Here is an 18,816-nt window from a genome sequence, read left to right as displayed (position 1 = left end):
TCTGATCGAATCTGATCAGAGAGGGATTGTATGGCCACCTTTACTGCAAACAGATTGTGAACCGATTTCAGCCTGAAACCGTTCACAATCTGTGGTGGTGCTGCCGCCGACTCCCCAGGTCTCTGCTGTCTTCTCCGCTCTGGTCTCCGGCATGCTTCACTTCATCCTGCCCGGCAGGAAGTTTAGACAGTAGAGCGCCCTCTACTGTTTAAACTTCCTGCCGGGCAGGACGAAGTGAAGCATGCCGGAGACCAGACCAGAGCGGAGAAGACAGCAGTGACAGCGGGGACTCGCACCGGCCGGAACAGGTAATGTATGCCCACTGTATTGCGTTGGTCGTCGGGCATTCGAACGCCACTATCGACGCACTCCCGACCTGTCGGCGATCGAGAAAAATCTTCCGCACGGACGGACCGTCGGGAATCAACGGGAACAATCGATTTCGTACGTAAATCGATTGTTCTGTCAGCGGTGTGCGCGTCGATTTCACAGCCGATTCGATCACTGTGATCGAATTGGCCGTATATCGGCGGGAAAATCGTTAGGTGTATGGGCCCCTCTGTAACTCAAGTGTATTTCTTCCTGAGTCAGATACAATTTCACAGCACATTCACAGTGAGGCAGAAAACATGTGAAGTCATTAATAGTCACCAGATAAAAGGTAGGAGAAGAAAGACAACTTCAAAGCTGTCTAAACAAAGAAGACTTTTCTTTAGACAGCTTTGATGTTGTCCCTTTCTTCTTCTACCTACATCTGGTGACTAGTAACTAGTAATGATCTGTCACATGTTGAAGTGTGAAAGGAAGAATACAATTGGCTGCTACATGGTAACTGACACAGATATAGATGCAGCCATTCACTATTGTCAACTTAGAATTTTTTGTTAATTTTACAAAAAAACGTTTATTGAATGATAAACATAACATGGGATAACTACAAAAAAACTGTAAACCAGTATTTATATCAAAGAAGTAAAAGTTATCCATAAGAGTCATGATTTATACAATAGAAAAGACGTTCTTTGCATACCACATATACAGTAGTATTCAGTAATTGATAATCTGCCCATGTCACAACAAAAGAACAATAACCAATTTATCATGCAACTGCAAATAATAAAACCAGAACAACAAACACCACAAAACATCAAGTATACTTATAAGCTGTATGAACTGATGAACTTGCTGAAACTGCACCACTACCCTCACAACCTCAGATCAGGAGTATTCATAGACTTGGTAACTCCCAGAATGCACCTCCAAACCTTTGGAGCAAGAGTTTTCTGTCATGCTGCCCCTACCCTTTGGAATTCCCTTCCACACCCAGTAAAGACAGCTCCTTCCCTGCAGTTATTCATATCCAGACTGAAAAGCCAGACTTGAAAAATTCTCCCTCTGTACCACAATTTACCAATCAACCAATTACTGGTCTGAGCCATGCTTATGTAATTTGAGTACTACGGGAAAAAAGCGCTTTACAAATGTAAATAGGGGGGGGCTTTTGGTGTCTATAGTCCAACCATTCTTGGCAATCAAATTGAAATTTAGGAAAGCTACCCGAGATACTATGGGCCAACCCATCTGATTCCATGATATCTACTCTATTCTCAAACTGGAGTATAGATAAGGAGAGAGACTCAATTTATAGCAATGGACCACATGGTGGCTATAGAAGGATGCAATGTAACCCTCTTGAAGGCCTGAGGCTCATCTCGGTTTGGGAACATAAGCCAACACTAATGCCAAAGGGGTAATAACTTGTTTAGTCGCTTTTGTAAAAATATCCCAAATCGCTTTCCAGAACCCCTGGACTATATTCCAGTGCCAGAACGTATGCAGCCTGGCGATTGGGAGGGATGCGTTTTATGGAGCCTGCAGAGAGTGTTATACCAGCGCAAAAATAGCTTCACCGAGGCTTCTCTAACACACGTTGATCTGAAAGACTTCTATTTGCAGAAAAACATTGCTTCACTGTTTTTCATTGTCTTATCAAATTCTAGTCCCAAGCCAACATACAACTAGTTTTAAAAGGGGACACTTAAAGTGAACCTCAGGACTAAAAATCTACTCAGCAGCACTGAAAAGGCTTAGTGTTTTTTTAACAGCATCACAGCATCAGAACTTTGTTTTTCTTAACCAAGCCTAATTTTTAGCTGGACAGAAGAAATCTGCCCGGGCATTTTCCCCTGATGCTGTGCAAAGCATGTTGGGATTTCTGATGTTGTTCTCGTTGCCTAGCACGCACAGGTGGATGGAGTGATCAGGACACAGGACAGTTGGAACTGTGTCTCATGCTCCCTGTCACCTCCTTTCAACCAAAAAGATGGCTGCCCCCATGAAATCACAAACATTTGCCAGTTCTTTTAAAACGGTGGGTAAGAGATATTATCTATTTTAATTAACATAACTAATGTAACTTAATGACAGTATGTTTGTTTAGGCTGAAGTTCCCCTTTAAGTAGTGAGATATTGGGTTAAAAGTGAGATAGCACCTTTCTCCTTAGGGGGTAATAAAACACAAAGTTTCAAAGAGAAGAGAGGAGTATCTGGTTTACCAATCTGCTCTTTAAAGTGAACCAGAGACGAAGCACCCTCATGTATTTTACCATACTGTATATATCAGTGGGAACATTAGAGAAAACACCTACCCTGCTCTGTTTCATTCTTCACTGCTCAGCTTGCTTCTTATCAGCCCTGATAAAATCCCCGACTGAGCATTCAGTCTGGCTTTGCTCAGGAATCATTATAGCTGAGTCATTACAGCAGAGCCAGAAGGGGCAGGCTTGGGCTTGAAAAGACTTTCAGAGAAGGCAGACTCGGCTATAATGATTCCTGAGCAAAGCCAGACTGAATGCTCAGTCTGGGATTTTATCAGGGCTGGTAACAAGCAGGCTGAGCAGTGAAGAATGAAAAAGCAGGGCAGGTGTTTTCTCTTATGTCCCCACTGATATATATGGTAAAATGCATGAGGGTGCGTCGTCTCTGGTTCACTTTAACCATAAAGTGACAAATCTGAAGAAATCGGAATCTCTCCGTTTCCAGAATATCCCTGTTAAAGTTCACCATTTTAAAAGAGAAAAAAGAGCCACCTATCCAGAATGTATTAGCTAAACAAAAGTTTATTAGCGGCTATATAACCGTTTACACAGCACCAGTAACATGCATCTGGGTTTAGTCAGGATTCCCTATATTTGGATTTTTTTTTAAGAAGTGTAAACCCTGATGGGATGGTTTACATTTTCAATGTCACATATTCAATGCTATACTGTATAAATACATAATAACAATATGGTAGGACATTAGACTGTGACTATGGTAAGCTCCTCTGAGGACAGTCAGTGCCATAACTATGTACTCTGTAAAGTGCTGCAGAAGATGTCAATGCTATATAAATATGTAATAATAAAACGCATTACATAAGTCTCTCTGGCTTCTCTGGAATCCAACATATCGCAACAATTCTTCCCTGGCTATCTTTCTACCTTTGTTCCACCTCAGATAAGATACATAAACCATATATGAGAGACACGCACACACGTATACATACAGATGTAAAAGAACATTTTTCTGTCGCTCTAGAGCCTGGGTTCTCAGCACAGGGTACACAAACCCCTGATGATGCTTTAGTGGGGTTCAAGGGGCACTTGAACTGACCAAAGTCAATCTATTTTAGTATATTTTGTTCTTTTAAATATACCCAGCTTTAAAAAAAAAATAAAAAAAATTTTACATGCAAACTTAAATGAGCTTGTATAGTAACTATACAAAGATACTGCTACGGTCTCCAGACCTGCAATATAAATATGCAATAGTTATTTCCACACAGAGTAACAATATCCAGACTTCAGCTAAACCCATGCAGAAATAAAACCTCCTTGCTTGGAGATCTCACTCGGTGCTCACTCAGTGGCAATCCCGCAAAACAATGAATGCAAAAAGGCTCACCAGATGCTGCCCTCCTCTGCTTGCAGGTGGATTATGCGCTTGTGTTAACTGTCAATCAATGCCACGAAACTTGTCACATAAGTCTTCTTTTAAAATTATCTCAATAAAAAACATAAAAGGTACATATATACATTTTTTATTGAGATAATTTTATTGGGATTAAAAGACTTATGTGACAAGTTTCACTTTTTCCCCCATGGTTTATATGCTGGTTATCACAGTTCTTTTCACTGACCTAATTAGAGGTCAACACAAGTTGAAAGGTTTATCAGTCAGGTGATAAGGAGCAGAAAAATAACTGAAGGCCAGGTCCACACTATAAACGCTTTTGTGAGCGCTTGAGTTTGATTTGCACTTGCTAAGCGCTTTTTAAAAATCGCTCCCATTCACTTTCATTAAAATCACTGGAAAAATAGTGTAAAAATTGCCACGTTCGCGATCGCAGCAATACGCAAGCGCTAATCAAACGCAATCGCTAACAAAAGTGCTTATAGTGTGGATCCGGCCTTAGGGTAGGAACACACTAGGTAGAATCGCATATGCGGTTTCCACTATGTGCTATGGAAAACGCATATACAATTCTGCCTAGTGTGTTTCTACCCTTAAAGTCAGAGACAACACTCTGGTGAGTCAATAGTATCGATCCCACGAGAAAGTCGTGTTGAGGCTCCAGGCGACTAACTAGCGTTCTCACGGCATGACAATGACTTGTCTGAGCAATACGAAAAGAGGCCACATTACAGGTCTGTTCACAAAGGAAGAATTGTTTCCATTCAACCACAGAAAGCACCGTTTGTCTTACCCTCGCCTACAGCACTGAGGGGATAACATAGGATTCCCAGCAGTGCAGATACCCTGATATACAACAAACAAGCAGAGCTGCGACCAGCACCATTGAGCAGTGCATCCAGGGAGGAGTATGGATATGTCATGTTCAACTTGACTCAGTCCAATCAATTAAAGTGGAACTGAACTCTTGCACAGGACAGAAGGAAAACAGAGAAATGCACACTGTGTGTATTCAGAGAGTTTAAGCGTTCCTAATACCCCCTCATCTGTCTATTCACAAGTTGTAATTTGATCTCTCAGCTGTGCCAGCTGGCTGCCGCTGCAGAGCAGCTAATTTGCAAGAGGAGGAAAGAGCCAAAGAGCGACTGTTCCTCTGAAAACAGGACAGTTGGGAGCTATGCACACGGTTAACTAATAAAACTGTTTATACAAGCCTGGATATAGAGAAAACACCTATCTTACCTTCAGTAATTGCTTTTGTGTAAATGTATCCCAGTACAGCAGCCTGTAGATCCTAATGAGAGCACACGCATCCTCTATGGAGGTCAGCCATTATCCTGATCTTTCGGCCAGCCCATTACATATCACTACACATTACACTAGGACCGCCCACACGTAATGATTAACCCATATGGAGGTAGATGAGCTGGTCAGCACGATGCGAATGGTCAAAGTAATGGCACATAAAGAAATGCAGGGAAAGGGGCGTGCCATATGACAGTCAGGTGATGCAACTTCCTGTGTAGCTCTAAAACTTTCCTGTTGACTATAAACAGATGGAAAGTCCGCATAAATTTACTTTTACAAGAGTTTAGTTTTAAGAATAGTTGGAAACTTTAGTTTTCCGTTTTTTTTGTTTTGCTTAACTTGATGAAGTCAGTCTTGGTACTAACGCTTGCAATGTCATGCAGTACTGCCCCCAACTGTTTATTAAAAAAATAAAAAAAAATAAAAAAAAGAACCTTTCTTTCAAAGAAACTTAAAAGAACACGGCGACAAAAACTAATAATGTAAAATTCATTCGATATGTGCATTTTTAAAATGTACCTGAGCATACCTCCCAACATTTTAAAATTAGAAATCGGGACACAGGCCACACCCCTAGCCACACCCCCTAGTCACGCCTACCATAACGGTTTTTGAAGATTTTTTTTTTAATATTGATGCACTTCTATTTTTTAATAAATATATTCCTCATATACCCTGCCCGTGGGAGGGGTAGTTATTCCAGCTAATGTAGTTACATAAAAAAATATGAAGTAAATGCACATAATGACAGACAGCGTTTCCCCAGTAAATGCATGTAATGAGAGACAGCGTTTCCCCACTAAATGCACATAAAAGAGACAGCGTTTCACCAGTAAATGCAGGTAATGACAGACAGCCTTTCACCAGTAAATGCACATAAGAGACAGCTTTTTACCAGTAAATGCACATAATAAGAGACAGCTTTTCACCAGTAAATGCACATAAGAGACAGCTTTTTACCAGTAAATGCACATAATAAGAGACAGCTTTTCACCAGTAAATGCACATAAGAGACAGCTTTTCACCAGTAAATGCATATAATAAGAGACAGCTTTTCACCAGTAAATGTACGTAATGAGAGACAGCTTTTCACCAGTAAATGAACATAATAAGAGACAGCTTTTCACCAGTAAATGAACATAATAAGAGACAGCTTTTCACCAGTAAATGCACATAATGACAAACAGCCAGTGTCCCCAGTATATGTAGCCATGGATATATGTGCCCAGTATATGTAGCCAGAGGTATATGTCCTCAGTATATGTAGCCAGGGATATATGTGCCCAGTATATGTAGTCAGGGGGTATATGAAGCCAGGGTTATATGTCCCAGTATATGTAGCCAGGGGTATATGTCCCAGTATATGTAGTCAGGGGGTATATGTCCCCAGTATATGTAGTCAGGGGGTATATGTCCCCAGTATATGTAGTCAGGAGGTATATGTCCCCAGTATATGTAGTCAGGAGGTATATGTCCCCAGTATATGTAGTCAGGGGGTATATGTCCCCAGTATATGTAGTCAGGGGGTATATGTCCCCAGTATATGTAGTCAGGGGGTAGATGAAGCCAGGGGTATATGTCCCAGTATATGTAGCCAGGGGGTATATGTCCCAGTATATGTAGTCAGGGGGTATATGTCCCAGTATATGTAGTCAGGGGGTATATGTCCCCAGTATATGTAGTCAGGAGGTATATGTCCCCAGTATATGTAGTCAGGGGGTATATGTCCCCAGTATATGTAGTCAGGGGCTATATGTCCCCAGTATATGTAGTCAGGGGGTATATGTCCCCAGTATATGTAGTCAGGGGGTATATGTCCCCAGTATATGTAGTCAGGGCGTATATGTCCCCAGTACATGTAGTCAGGGGGTATATGTCCCCAGTATATGTAGTCAGGGGGTATATGTCCCAGTATATGTAGTCAGGGGGTATATGTCACAGTATATGTAGCCAGGGGTATATGTCCCAGTATATGTAGCCAGGGGTATATGTCCCCAGTATATGTAGCCAGGGACATGTGTGCCCTGTATATGTAGCCAGGGGTATATGTGCCCAGTACATGTAGCCATAGGTATATGTCCCCAGTATATGTAGCCAGGGGTATATGTGCCCAGTATATGTAGCCAGAGGTATATGTCCCCAGTATATGTAGCCAGGGGGTATATGTCCCAGTATATGTAGCCAGAGGTATTATATGTCCCCTGTTTCTGGTTCAAAAGTGGGTTCATGCTTCCATCTGCTGAAAAGCTTTATGGAGATGAAGATTTCATTTTTCAGCACGACCTGGCACCTGCTCACAGTGCCAAAACCACTGGTAAATGGTTTACTGACCATGTTATTACTGTGCTCAATTGGCCTGCCAACTCTCCTGACCTGAACCCCATAGAGAATCTGTGGATATTGTGAAGAGAAAGTTGAGAGACGCAAGATCCAACACTGGATGAGCTTAAGGCCGCTATCGAAGCATCCTGGGCCTCCATAACACCTGAGCAGTGCCACGGGCTGATCGCCTCCATGCCACGCCGCATTGAAGCAGTCATTTCTGCAAAAGGATTCCCGACCAAGTATTGCGTGCATAACTGAACATAATTATTTGAAGGTTGACTTTTTTTGTTTTAAAAACACTTTTCTTTTATTGGTCAGATGAAATGCGCTAATTTTTTGAGATAGGAAATTTGGGTTTTCATGAGCTGTATGCCAAAATCATCAATATTAAAACAATAAAAGGCTTGAACTACTTCAGTTGTGTGTATTTCAATCTAAAATATATGAAAGTCTAATGTTTATCAGTACATTACAGAAAATAATGAACTTTATTACAATATGCTAATTTTTTGAGAAGATCCTGTATAAGAAATTCCTGTGTACACATCATATATACTGTCACAATCAGATATGTATATCTGATTTTAAAAATACGGGGACTGCTTTATTGAAGCAGCACAAGTCATTAATTTTGATTGGTTTACTTCATTTTTGTGGACTGAGCAGAGCTATTACTGTATGTATAAATTATTTATGATGACTATTATCTGAGAAATAGAACATTTTATCAAATTTTCTATTTTAATTACAGTTTAAATTCAGTAAGAGTCGGAGCATTTTTTCCCCGACTCCAGGCACCCAAAATTGCCTCCACAGCCCTGGTATATAGGCAGGTGTATATGACCTAAGGTGTCCCCCCCCCCCCCCCCCCCAGCAGGAGGAGAGCAGCGCAGTGCAGTGGAGAGCGGTGGGCACAGCAGTGGAGAAGGGCGGCCATCTCCCCCCCTTTCCTCACCTTAGGGTGCTCTCCCTCCCTCGCTCTCTCCTCCGGAACTAAGTGCGGTGGCTGGCTGAGGGGCGGAACTTACCTTCCCGTGTCTCCTCCGTCTGGTCTCGTCGCAGGCGCAGGATGATTTGCCACTACTATGGTCTGATCCAGACCAGAGCAGCGGCACCAGAACTTCCGGCGCTTGGAGCGACACGGAAGGTAAGTCCCGCCCGCTGCCAAACGCCACCGCACTTAGTTTCGAAAGGGGAGAGCGAGGGAGGGAAAGCACCTTAAGGTGAGGGAAGGTGAGGGGGGGGGGGGGAGAGATGGCTCCCTTCTCCGCTATTGCGCTGCTCTCCTCCTATTATGGGCGGCTGTCAACACTGACAGCCGCCCAGGAATTGAGGGGCTCATACCGGGATAGCGGGAGACCCCCCCCCCCAAATCGGGAGAATCCTGACGAAAACGGGATGGTTGGGGGCTATGCCTGAGATGTGGGCACAAGAAAAAAAAAAAAAGATACATACCTGGGACTTCCTTCAGCCCCCTCTGGCCTGATCACTCTCACGACGTCCTCTTCTGACTCCCCATTGGCCCGCAACTGGCCCCCGAAAAATGATCCTCCAGTCGGCTTTGGACCGGAGGACTTTCCGGCCGCTTGCGGACAAACAGAGCGAGAAGAGGATGTCGTGGGAGTGATTAGGCCGGAGGGGGCTGGAGGAATCCCCAGGTATGTATATTTTTTTGTCGTCATCGCAGGTTTCCTTTAAAATGTAGATTTGTCACAGAGCATGAATGAATGAGAATGATTTTTTTCCCAAGGTAGCTGTCACTTACAGTAGACATTAGAAAATCTGACAGCTCAGAACCTCGTACTGAAAAGATTTGAACTTGTTCATCTTCTCATAGCGTCTCTCGTTCTTTTAGAAACACTTCCTGGCAAGGATCTATACAAAAATAGCAGATGGCCAGCCTGCTTATTGCCCACTATTCTGGCAGCTGGTACCATGTACTATCAGGGAGTGCTTTTGAAAAAAAAGAAAACAGGAGGAGATGGACTAATCCAAAACCTGTCAGAGTCCATGGCCCTCAGATTAGTAATCTATGCTGTAAGGGACAGCTACATAGAAATAATATGGGGCAAAAGGAATATCTTATATGTATTTTAAATTGTACAGTTTATCGTCATTGAGCCCTTTAAAGGACTGTTACTGTAAATTCTGTGATTCTGCTATGCCTATGGCCATTCATGTTATAATAGCAGTACAATATTCACTGTATATGCTGCGGTACGAAAAGTATCCAACGGCTCCTCAACTGTAAGCAGAGCTGCTGTGGGGACAGGGATTCCCTCCTCCCACCTGTTCAAGACTTTTTACCATTTAATCCCTTCACAAAAGGCACTCTTTAGACATAAGTGATCAGCAGGCCTGGATTTACCTCACAGAAGCCTATAGGCACAGATGTCCTGGCACCTTAGACTTCACCTTCCATGAACCTACAAACCCCCACCGAACAGCACCGCAAGTATGAAGGCTGGCCCAGCTGTCACTCCTGCTTTACTTCCCTTGCCCATCATAGGTTGCTACAAGTGCCCTTTAGTATTAGGTAGCCAGAGGTACCCTTAACCTCCTAAGGACCGCCTAACTCCGATGGGCGTGGCCGCGGCGGCAGCCCCAGGACCGCCTAACGCCGATTGGCGTCAAGTTCTGGGGCTGCAGTTTCCCAGGGAACGGCATGCACGATCGTTCCATGCCACTTCACGGAACGGAGTTCTGTGATTAGCCTGCTAGCTGCCGATCGCAGCTCGCAGGCTGTTTGTAAACGAAAGGGGAAATAAATCCCCTTTGTTTACATGCCTACAGCGCTGCGGTCCCCTGCAGCGCTGTACGAGATTGGCGATCCCTGGCCTCTGATTGGCCGGGGATCGCCGTCCTCTCATAGACTGATACCTATGAGAGGCGGAACAGGACGGACCGCCGTCCTGTTCCAAATCAGATGACGGAGGGGAGGGAAGAAGAAGAGGGAGAGAGAGAGAGCGAGCCTCATAGAGGCTTCAGCAAATAAAAATAAACAAAGTGCCGCAGCGATCGGACCCCTCCGACGGCATGTTCCCTTAGGAACAAAAAAAAGGAGGCGAGTCCGATCGCTGGGCTCCCAAGCTGGGCTGTGCAGGAGGCTTAAAAGCCTGCACAGCCCAGCATAACAAAAAAGAGCCTAGTCTTTAGGGGGGGGGGGGGGGGGGTTAGCACTGTGGGCATCAAGTGGTTAATATTAAGTAAGTAGCTAGAGGGAGATCTCGTCAGTTGCCGAGACCCAGGTGAGTAACCTCTCATTTACACTCTCATCAGGACTCAGCATAAGATAGGAGGGAGGTGCTCTGGGAGGGGAGGGAGCCGCCTTTCCATCAGGCACCTGTAGGCACAAGCCTACAAAGCCTTATGGTAAATCCTGCCTTGGTGATCAGGCCAGCTGCGGTGGTCATGTGATCAGAGCTTATCCTTTCATCACTAGCCATAGAACTGTGAGCTGCATGAGTCATTCCAGCGTCTGTCCTGTGCCAGCAACAAAAGTAAAAGGAGTAATTGCAGAACATCCCCCTGTTCATCCAATAACAATACAAGCAGCTGTTCCAGTCTCTGCTGCCCACCTCAAGACAGGACAGTCACAATGTGGCAGACAGAGAAATTAGAGTGCTTTCCATAAAGCACAGCCAGCTCTGTAGAGAAATCCTGCTGGACATTATGACAACCCACCAAATCATGGAACGTCACATGTGACACTAATGCAGAAAGCGGGGACTGCAGACTCACCTCATACTCCTTGATGGTGCCTCTCCAACTGCAGCCATTAATAGAGCATACAGCAGGCAGACCCTCCACCTCTCTCCTCGCTGCATTATCCGGAAACGCCTGAGAACGACAGAATCCACAGATGAGACATTGTACAGTCATTTCTTTTCACATTCACGCTATACCTGAACTCCTCCACAGGACAGAAGGAAAACAGAGATAAATGCACCCTGTATGTATTGAGAGAGTTTAGCCTGTCAAATTCCCAATCATCTGTGACTAATCACAAGTGTAACTTGATCTCTCAGCTGTGTCAGCGTCCATGAAAGCAGGAAGTAGACACACTGCAGATTTATTGCAGGATTTCTATCAACTGTAACAAAGAAATATTTTTTTTCTTTAAAAAGGTTATTATGCTGTTGCTTATCTTTTAGAGCAGAGAGGAATTTTGGAGTTCAGGACCGCTTTAAAAAGGAACTATAGTAAAACTAGTGTAATTAATAACTTTTATTTTTCACAATATTCATTTATAAATTAGTCAGTGTTTGCCCACTGTAAAGTCTTTCTTCAGCTTGATATACATTCTGAAATGTATCACAGATGGTGACATCTTTAGTCTTGCCAGGCGATCTGTACGGAATGTTCGTTACTGAGAGTTCTATGCACAGAGGGAGATACTGCTTACTTGGCAGTTGGAAAACGCCATTATTTCCCACAATGCAAAGAGATCCATGAGAGCAAACTGTCAGGACCGTGGTCATGATGACGTCACACTGTGGGTGGGGTTTCACCACAATATCAGCCACACAGACCCCTCCCCCCGATGATCTACTAGAGAAAAAGTAAAGATTTCTCATGGGAAAGGAGGTATCGGATACTGACTAGGATGAAGTTCAATACTGAGATATAGTTCCTCTTTCAATTACTTTAAAGAAGTATCACAAAAATTGTTAAACTTAAAATACTGTATATACTCGACTATAAGTCTAGAAATTTAGGTCTGACTCACTAAATACAGGTAAGGGGGACTTATACATGAGTCAAGAGCAACACTGTGTGTATTATTCGTGACATTTCCATTTGCAGCAATTTACCCTGTGGTAAGTGACACTTTCTTGATCAAGTAAATGCCAAGAAAACACAGGTAAGAAGGTCCTGGCCACAACAATTAACAAGGAAAGGGCAGGGGAAAAGATATTGGGCTGCAGGAAGGAAAGTAAATAATTGCAGCACTTGGGGGCCTGGAGGAGTTTGTGGCTACACTTAGACAGGAGGGGTTAATGACTACAATACAGTATGCAGTGCAGTCAATCCCTGCTAGTCCCCAAGTGCAGATGTTAACCCCTCCTGGTCCCCAAGTGCAGCCATTGACTTTGCTGGGTAGACTTCTACTTGAGTCAATAAAAAGTTCCAGCTTAAGAGGGTTGAATATTGGAGTAGACTTATACAAAAGGTCGACTTATATTCGAGGGTATACAGTACGGTACACAAGTATAAAATATACATTTCTCACAGAGTACAAGGCACTATAACACCAGACCGCAAATGCAAAGTCCTGACCTGCTTCATTTTTCCACAGCTGCAAATTGGACACAATATTGGCCTCAATTCACTAAGCTTTATCAAACACTTTATCAAACGTTTGAAATTTACCTCATGGGTAAAATGTAATTTTGAATTCACTAAGGTGTTATATATTTATCAAATGTTTTATTGATAAAATGTTCAATAAATCTATAACACCTTAGTGAATTCAAAATTAGACTTTACTCATGAGGTAAATTAGCAAATGTTTGATAAAGTGTTTGATAAAGCTTAGTGAATTGAGGCCAATGGAGTAGGTGGCGTAGTGGTTAGTGCTCTCGCCTTGCAGCGATGGGTCCCTGGTTCGTGTCCCTGCCAGGACAACATCTGCAAGGAGTTTGTATGTTCTCTCCGTGTCTGCGTGGGTTTCCTCTGAGCACTCCGGTTTCCTCCCACATCCCCAAAACATACAGATAGGTTAATTGGCTCCCCCCTAAAATGGCCCTAGACTGCAACACATACACTACACAATACATACATACATATACATAGGACTATGGTAGGGATTAGATTGTGAGCTCCTCTGAGGGGACAGGTAGCGACAAGACTATATACTCTGTACAATAGAAAAGTAAAAGGTGAAGCGCTCAACAACACCCACACAATGACACAAAACTTCTTGCAAGGACAGAAATAAAATCCCAGCAAAACGATAGGTACTGTTAGTACAGCACTAATCTAGTAGATATCACAATATTAATTAAGCATCATTCCATAATTCATACAGTGGGGCATACAATGGAAAAGTCCGCCTATGAAAAAAGGATTACCGGTAATCAATAATTCTCTAAACCACTGGCTTCCATCTAGATACACAATCCACTTGAATTGGATCCAGGAAAAGTTCCACAGCACAAATAAAGTTCACAGTACTTGACTTTGAAATCCCCCTAATTGCAACGATCCATATAGGTAGGCTGAAGTACTCTTAAGGGGCCCATACACTCAGCCGATTTCCTGGCCGACCGATCGATCCCGATCGGTCGATCGATTGATCGTTTGCAAATCGGTTGGCCAATCGACCGATCGATGGCCGATTTCGATCGATTTCGATGGATTTCCATCGAACTGGCAGGATGGAAAATTTAGGTCGATCTGATGAGATTGCTTATCAGTTTGCATTGGCCTTAATGGAAATCTGATGGCAAAAAAATGCCATCAGATCGAATTTCAATAGATTTCAAACTGAAATCTATTGGAATTCTATCCTGGTAAAAAATGTTCTAAAAACGCATCAGATAGATCATCAGATGCATTTCTTATCTATCTGCTGCCAATCTGACGAGTGTATGGGCACCTTTACCATCAACAGTGGCTGATTATATTACAGATCAGCAGACAAGGCATGCATGTATGTGTAGTTCCTTGACCTGGACTCCCCTTCTTCCTAAGTAAGGCTCAAACAAAAGGACAACATAGCGTAATCCTATTTCAACATCAGATCAAAACCACCACCAGTGCTCACAGCGTGTCTCCTTTAGTTCTAACACCACAGTGAACAATGGGAAGAATGCACGCTCACCTATTACACTGGCTGATCCTGTGCTGACCAGCTATGCACGCTTTCTAATTGGAAGGTTCTTCAAACTGTATCCAGACCTTTAAAACTCAGAAGACAGTGCTCCCATAGAATAATTCCGTTTAATAAGTAAAAAGATTACAAAATATTGCACTCACATGTGTTAAAAAGATCTATGCGCATATAAAACATTAGGACGTCCTCACCGCCGCCTCCTTCATTGAGCGTCTCCACACACCGCAGCTGAGACGCTCAATAAAGGGAGTTTTAAAGGTCTGGATACAGTTTGAAGAACCTTCCAATTAGAAAGCGTGCATAGCTGGTCAGCACAGGATCAGCCAGTGTAATAGGTGAGCGTGCATTCTTCCCATTGTTCACTGTGGTGTTATGGCCCATACTCACGAGGGACTTTTGTCGCCTCAACACGCGGCGCGCGCGTGTTGCGGCGACAGGTCGCCCGTGAGTATGGGCCGTCGCACACGCGCGCACCCCGAACTGTCGCCCGCCGCTCTTGTCGCCATGCGATTGAAAGTTTCAATCGCATGGCAACAGTCGCCGCCGCACCTCCGCCGCAACTGTCGCTAGTCCGCGTGAGTACGCGGACTAGCGACAGCAACCTCCATTGAGGGGAATGAAGCCTCCGGCGGGGGGAGGAGGAACGTCGGCGACAGCTTCCGTCTCGCCGCTGGTCCCTCTTCCGCGTGTGTACGCGGAGGGACCTGGAGAGAAGCTGTCGCCGGCCTGTCGCTAGCACGCTCACGTGTGCTGGCGACAGGCCACTTCTGCAGCCCGTGAGTACGGGCCATTAGAACTAAAGGAGACACGCTGTGAGCACTGGTGGTGGTTTTGATCTGATGTTGAAATAGGATTACGCTATGTTGTCCTTTTGTTTGAGCCTTACTTAGGAAGAAGGGGAGTCCAGGTCAAGGAACTACACATACATGCATGCCTTGTCTGCTGATCTGTAATATAATCAGCCACTGTTGATGGTAAGAGTACTTCAGCCTACCTATATGGATCGTTGCAATTAGGGGGATTTCAAAGTCAAGTACTGTGAACTTTATTTGTGCTGTGGAACTTTTCCTGGATCCAATTCAAGTGGATTGTGTATCTAGATGGAAGCCAGTGGTTTAGAGAATTATTGATTAATCCTTTTTTCATAGGCGGACTTTTCCATTGTATGCCCCACTGTATGAATTATGGAATGATGCTTAATTAATATTGTGATATCTACTAGATTAGTGCTGTACTAACAGTACCTATCGTTTTGCTGGGATTTTATTTCTGTCCTTGCAAGAAGTTTTGTGTCATTGTGTGGGTGTTGTTGAGCGCTTCACCTTTTACTTTTCTATTGTTTAGGGTGGTTGACACCCCCCAAGGTGTAGCGATCCAGCACTTCACACATAATATAGCACTGAGCTGGCATTGGGGGTTGCAGTAATCCGCGTTGTAGTTTGTATTAGTGAGGAGAGATAGTTTGGAGGAGCGCACAGGCCACTCATTTAAATCTATATACTCTGTACAGCTCTGTGGAAGATGTCAGCGCTATATAAATACTAAATAATAATAATAATAATGGAGGCCTAAGGCAGCGCATAGTGTCCGTTCACAGTAGGCTCCTCGCGGCGAGAAAATGTCTCATCTGTCCCTTGGATTTTAAGTTCCACGGCCGCCATACAGTTCATTGCATGGCATCAAAGCCCAGAAGTTTAGGGCAGCCGCCCCCCCCCGAACAATTCTCATTGGTTCATGGTGGACCTACGAAAAAATAACTTGTTTCAGAGATCAGAGGGTTAATGATTGTATGTAACCTGAACTCTTGCACAGGACAGAAGGAAAACATAGAGAAATGTACCCTGTATGTATTTAGAGAGTTTAGCCTGTCTAATTTCTCTTCATCTGTGACTAACCACAAGTTGTAATTTGATCTCTCGGCTGTGTCAGCTTGCTGCCTCGGCAGAGCAGCTAATTTGTAAGCATAGAATGTTAACCCCATGTCTGCTTCCATGAAAGCAAGAAGTAGGCACACTGCATATTTATTGCAGGATTTAAATCAGCTGAAACAAAGAAATATTTTTCTTTAAATGTTATTATGTTGTTGCTTATCTTTTAGAACAGAGAGAAAGTTCTGAGTTCAGGTCTGCTTTAAATCCTGGGCACTCAACAGGGTGAGCATAGTTCCCATATGCATGAGCACAACTTTGAACAAGACAGAGGCTGTTCAGCTCATTTAAAGGAGCACTATTAAGTACTAAAAGTAGGCAGTTAAAATCTGAAAGACAGAACCGACAGGTTTTGGGCCAGTCCATCTCCTCATGGGGTGTTCTCAAGGTTTTCTTTGTTTTCAACAGCATTTCCTGAACAGCAGTTTAACTACCAAAATGGCAAGATACCAGCCGGCCTCCCTACTCACTTGCACACTATTTTCTCAGTTTGGCCGTGTTTCCATTTGCGAAGTGATGCAAGTGTGGCTACGCAGCCGCATCGCATCACTTCCGCATCTCCAATGCGGAAGTGTATTGAGGAGCTGGGACACGGCTGCGGGCGGATGCGGGCGTGCGAAAATCTGCAGCATGCTGCAGATTATCGGATCGCACCGCTCCGCACAGCATGCACGCAGTGGAAACTGTTCCACTGGCGTGCATGTGTTTCAGGACACCTGCGGTGTGATGCGGCTATGTAGCCGCATCGCACCGCACCTAGTGGAAATGAGCCCTTAGACTTTGCAACTACTATTCAGGAAATGCTGTTAAAAATAAAGAAAACCCTGAGAATTCCCCATGAGGAGATGGACTGGCCCCAAACTTGTCGGTTCTGTCAGATTTTTCCTGTCTACTTTGCCATAGTGTTCCTTTAAAATGGGTGCTGCTTCGTTTTGCAGATGATCGCATGGTTGGGCGGTGCTATGTTAGCGCTCATTTGTGCTGAAAAAAAAGAAAACTATCTTTAATAGGTTTTTTTTAGATATTCAAGTTTTTTTATAAAGGCGAAAAGGTCACTTAGCCTTTGAGATTTCACACGATCTGACTAAGCATGTCAGCAGTACTAAAAAAAAATAAAAATAAATAAAAAATAAAAAAAAGGAGGTCATTAAAGTTCATTTTCACATCGTTAAAGAAGTGAGAAGTGATCATATAATTGTGGCCAGCCAGTCAAGAGAGACTTCAGCTGCAGTCCTGGCCAAAAGTTTTGAGACTGTCAAAAATATTCGAAATTAGAAAAGTTGGTGCTTTAAGAGAACCCGAGGTGGGTTCTAAGAATGCTATCATCACACAGAGGCTGGGTCTGCATATACTGCCCAGCCTCTGCTATACCGATCCCCCCCCCTAAGCCCCCCCCTGCTATGCCCCCATAAATCAAACGGTGAGCTGTCGACACACAGCATGTCACAGCCGGCTGTTTACCTCTGGATCTGTCAGTCTCTGCCGCTCCCCGCCTCCTCCATAGCTCCGGTCCCCGCCCGCGTCCCTTCCCTCCCCGCTGATTGGAGGGATCCAGATGAATTGCATAGCCATGAAAATTTACTGAATCCCAAAAAAACCTTTCCACTGCATTTCATTGCTGTCATTAAAGGACCTGCTGAGATCATTTCAGTAATCATCTTGTTAACTCAGGTGAGAATGTTGACGAGCACAAGGCTGGAGAACATTAGGCTGATTGGGTTAGAATGGCAGACTTGACATGTAAAAAGGGAGGGTGATGCTTGTAATCATTGATCTTCCATTGTAACCATGGTGACCAGCAAAGAAACGCATGCAGCTATCATTGCGTTGCATAAAAATGGCTTCACATGCAAGGATATTGTGGCTACCAAGATTGCACCTAAATCAACAATTTATACGATCATCAAGACCGTCAAGAAAAGAGGTTCAGTTCTTGTTAAGAATGCTTCAGGGCGTCCAAGAAAGTCCAGCAAGTGCCAGGGTCGTCTCCTAAAGAGGATTCAGCTGCGGGATCGGAGTGCAACCAGTGCAGAGGTTGCTCAGGAATGGCTGCAAGCAGGTGTGAGAGCATCTGCATGCACAGTGAGGCGAAGACTTTTGGAAGATGGCCTGGTGTCAAGAAGGGCAGCAAAGAAGCCACTTCTCTCCCAAAAAAACATCAGGCACAGATTGATCTTCTGCAGAAAGTATGGTGACTGGACTGCTGAGGACTGGGGCAAAGTCATATTCTCCAAAAAAGCCCCTTTCCAATTGTTTGGGGCATCTGGAAAAAGGCTTGTCAGGGGAAGAAAAGGTGAGCGCTACCATCAGTCCTGTGTAATGCCAACAGTAAAGCATCCTGACACCAGTCATGTGTGGGGTTGCTTCTCATCCAAGGGAGTGGGCTCACTCACTATTTTGCCAAAAAACACAGCCACGAATAAAGAATGGAACCAAAACACCCTCCAACAGCAACTTCTTCCA

The 18,816-nt window shown here is 43.9% G+C and overlaps 1 protein-coding gene across 3 annotated transcripts in view; it reads right to left on the bottom strand.

Moving 5' to 3' along the window:
- TRAF2 (TNF receptor associated factor 2) overlaps positions 1-18,816 on the bottom strand; it is a 182,760-nt gene that overhangs the window by 23,320 nt on the left and 140,624 nt on the right. For all 3 annotated transcript variants that reach the window (XR_011023232.1, XM_068248957.1, XM_068248958.1), the window contains exon 6: positions 11,329-11,427. Coding sequence is in view for 2 of the 3 variants with exons in the window: in XM_068248957.1 (XP_068105058.1) it covers positions 11,329-11,427 (99 nt within the window). In the remaining variant the exon portion in view is untranslated. The remainder of the gene's footprint in view (positions 1-11,328; positions 11,428-18,816) is intronic.

The sequence above is a fragment of the Hyperolius riggenbachi genome, chromosome 8 (genome assembly GCF_040937935.1).
Source record: "Hyperolius riggenbachi isolate aHypRig1 chromosome 8, aHypRig1.pri, whole genome shotgun sequence".
Lineage (NCBI taxonomy): Eukaryota > Metazoa > Chordata > Amphibia > Anura > Hyperoliidae > Hyperolius > Hyperolius riggenbachi.
Note: the sequence above shows the minus strand (reverse complement) of the source record. Positions and strands in the feature narration are given on the sequence as shown.